The sequence below is a fragment of the Pygoscelis adeliae genome, unplaced genomic scaffold (genome assembly GCF_000699105.1).
Source record: "Pygoscelis adeliae isolate BGI_AS28 unplaced genomic scaffold, ASM69910v1 Scaffold298, whole genome shotgun sequence".
Classification (NCBI taxonomy): domain Eukaryota; kingdom Metazoa; phylum Chordata; class Aves; order Sphenisciformes; family Spheniscidae; genus Pygoscelis; species Pygoscelis adeliae.
Genome location: NW_008825303.1, coordinates 3,872,214 through 3,874,355, shown reverse-complemented (window position 1 = coordinate 3,874,355; position 2,142 = coordinate 3,872,214). Strand labels below are relative to the sequence as shown.

The 2,142-nt window shown below is 65.2% G+C and overlaps 1 protein-coding gene across 1 annotated transcript in view; it reads left to right on the top strand.

Moving 5' to 3' along the window:
• SNX33 (sorting nexin 33) overlaps positions 1-2,142 on the top strand; it is a 4,688-nt gene that overhangs the window by 1,013 nt on the left and 1,533 nt on the right. The window contains exon 2 of the mRNA XM_009330115.1: positions 1-1,074. Coding sequence (XP_009328390.1) covers positions 1-1,074 — 1,074 coding nt within the window. The remainder of the gene's footprint in view (positions 1,075-2,142) is intronic.

The window sequence follows — 2,142 nt, the reverse complement described above, 5'->3', positions numbered from 1 at the left end:
CGCCGGGCACCACCGGCCACCCTTCGCCCACCCGGCAGTCCCCGGCAGCGTACGGCCACCACGAGCACGCCGGTTACCGTCCCAAGCCGGCGCTGGAGAGGCAGGACAGCATGAGCGCCTCCAAGAGGGGCAGCGTGGTGGGGAGGAACCTCAACCGCTTCTCCTGCTTCGTCCGCTCCGGGGTGGAAGCCTTCATCCTGGGCGACGTGCCCCTGATGTCCAAGATCGCCGAGGCGTACTGCATCGAGATGGGCTCCAAAGGTCCCCAGTGGAGGGCAAACCCCCACCCCTTCATCTGCTCCGTGGAGGACCCGACCAAGCAAACCAAGTTCAAGGGCATCAAGAGCTACATCTCCTACAAGCTGACCCCCAGCAACATCAACTCACCCGTCTACCGGCGGTACAAGCACTTTGACTGGCTCTACAACCGCCTCCTGCACAAGTTCACGGTCATCTCGGTGCCCCATCTGCCCGAGAAGCAGGCCACCGGGCGCTTCGAGGAGGACTTCATCGAGAAGCGCAAGCGGCGGCTGATCCTCTGGATGGACCATATGACCAGCCACCCCGTCCTCTCCCAGTACGAGGGCTTCCAGCACTTCCTCTGCTGCCGCGACGAGAAGCAGTGGAAGCTGGGCAAACGCCGGGCAGAGAAGGACGAGATGGTGGGCGCCAGCTTCCTCCTCACCATCCAGATCCCCACGGAGCACCAGGACCTGCAGGACGTGGAGGACCGCGTGGACGCCTTCAAGGCTTTCAGCAAGAAGATGGACGACAGCGTCCTGCAGCTGACCAACGTGGCCTCGGAGCTGGTGCGCAAGCACGTGGGGGGCTTCCGGAAGGAGTTCCAGAAGCTGGGCAATGCTTTCCAAGCCATCAGCCACTCCTTCCACATGGACCCCCCCTACAGCTCGGACGCCCTCAACAACGCCATCTCCCACACGGGCAAGACATACGAGACCGTGGGGGAGATGTTCGCCGAGCAGCCCAAGAACGACCTGTTCCTCATGCTGGACACTCTCTCTTTGTACCAAGGGCTCCTCTCCAACTTCCCAGACATCATCCACCTCCAGAAAGGTAAGGGTGGCTTCTTCTCCCCTGGTGATGACCTCTCCTGCGTGATGGCCCCACATGGGTGGGAGCAGCACGGGGAGCGGGATGGGGATGCAATGAGGAAATCCTGTGCTGTGCAGTGACGGGGATGAGGATGGGGATGGGGACGAGGATGGGGATGAGGATGGGGACCGTTGCCTGTGGCTCCCAGGGAGGCAGCATGGTCCCTGCTGGCACGGCTCCCCAGTCGCCCCAACCCCGGGAGAGGCTGCTGGGGCTGTTGGGCCCAGGATCAGGTTTTGCCTCAAGTGATGCCGTGGACTCCATAACTGCTGCCCAAAGCGCTGGCCGGGGGGGTCAGGGCAGGCGTCGCTCCCCCCGAGCCGCGAGCAGGAGCCGGCACCGTTGCTGTTGGCTCCAGGATGGCCTGCCCAGCACCTTGTGAGCATGGGGCTGCGTCGCATCCCCACCCACCACTGCTTGTCCCTCCTCATCCTCCCTCCTCGGCTGAGGCAGCGGTTGGGTGGCCAGCAGGGATGCTCGAGCTTGCTCCCCACCCCCGGGGCTGGGACACGGCTGGGACATGGCCTTGGGTCGGTCAGAGGGGGCCGCCCCCCCCGAGCCGCGAGCAGGAGCCGGCACCGTTGCTGTTGGCTCCAGGATGGCCTGCCCAGCACCTTGTGAGCGTGGGGCTGCGTCGCATCCCCACCCACCACTGCTTGTCCCTCCTCATCCTCCCTCCTCGGCTGAGGCAGCGGTTGGGTGGCCAGCAGGGATGCTCGAGCTTGCTCCCCACCCCCGGGGCTGGGACACGGCTGGGACACGGCCTTGGGTCGGTCGGAGGGGGCCGGGGGGGCTGTGCAGGGCAGGTGGGATATGGACGTGTCCCTTCTTCCCACCAGTCTCGCTGCACTCCTCTGGCCAGGGGGGACACGCTGGACCTTCTGGGGACAACCAGGGTCAAACTCTTCAAGAGTACATCCCTGCCCCTCCGAGCCCAGGACGGGTGGGTTTAGCACCCCCAGGGCATCGGGGCTCCCTGCATCCCCTTATCCCCTTGTGCCTGCAGGTCCCCTGGGTATTTGGGGGGGG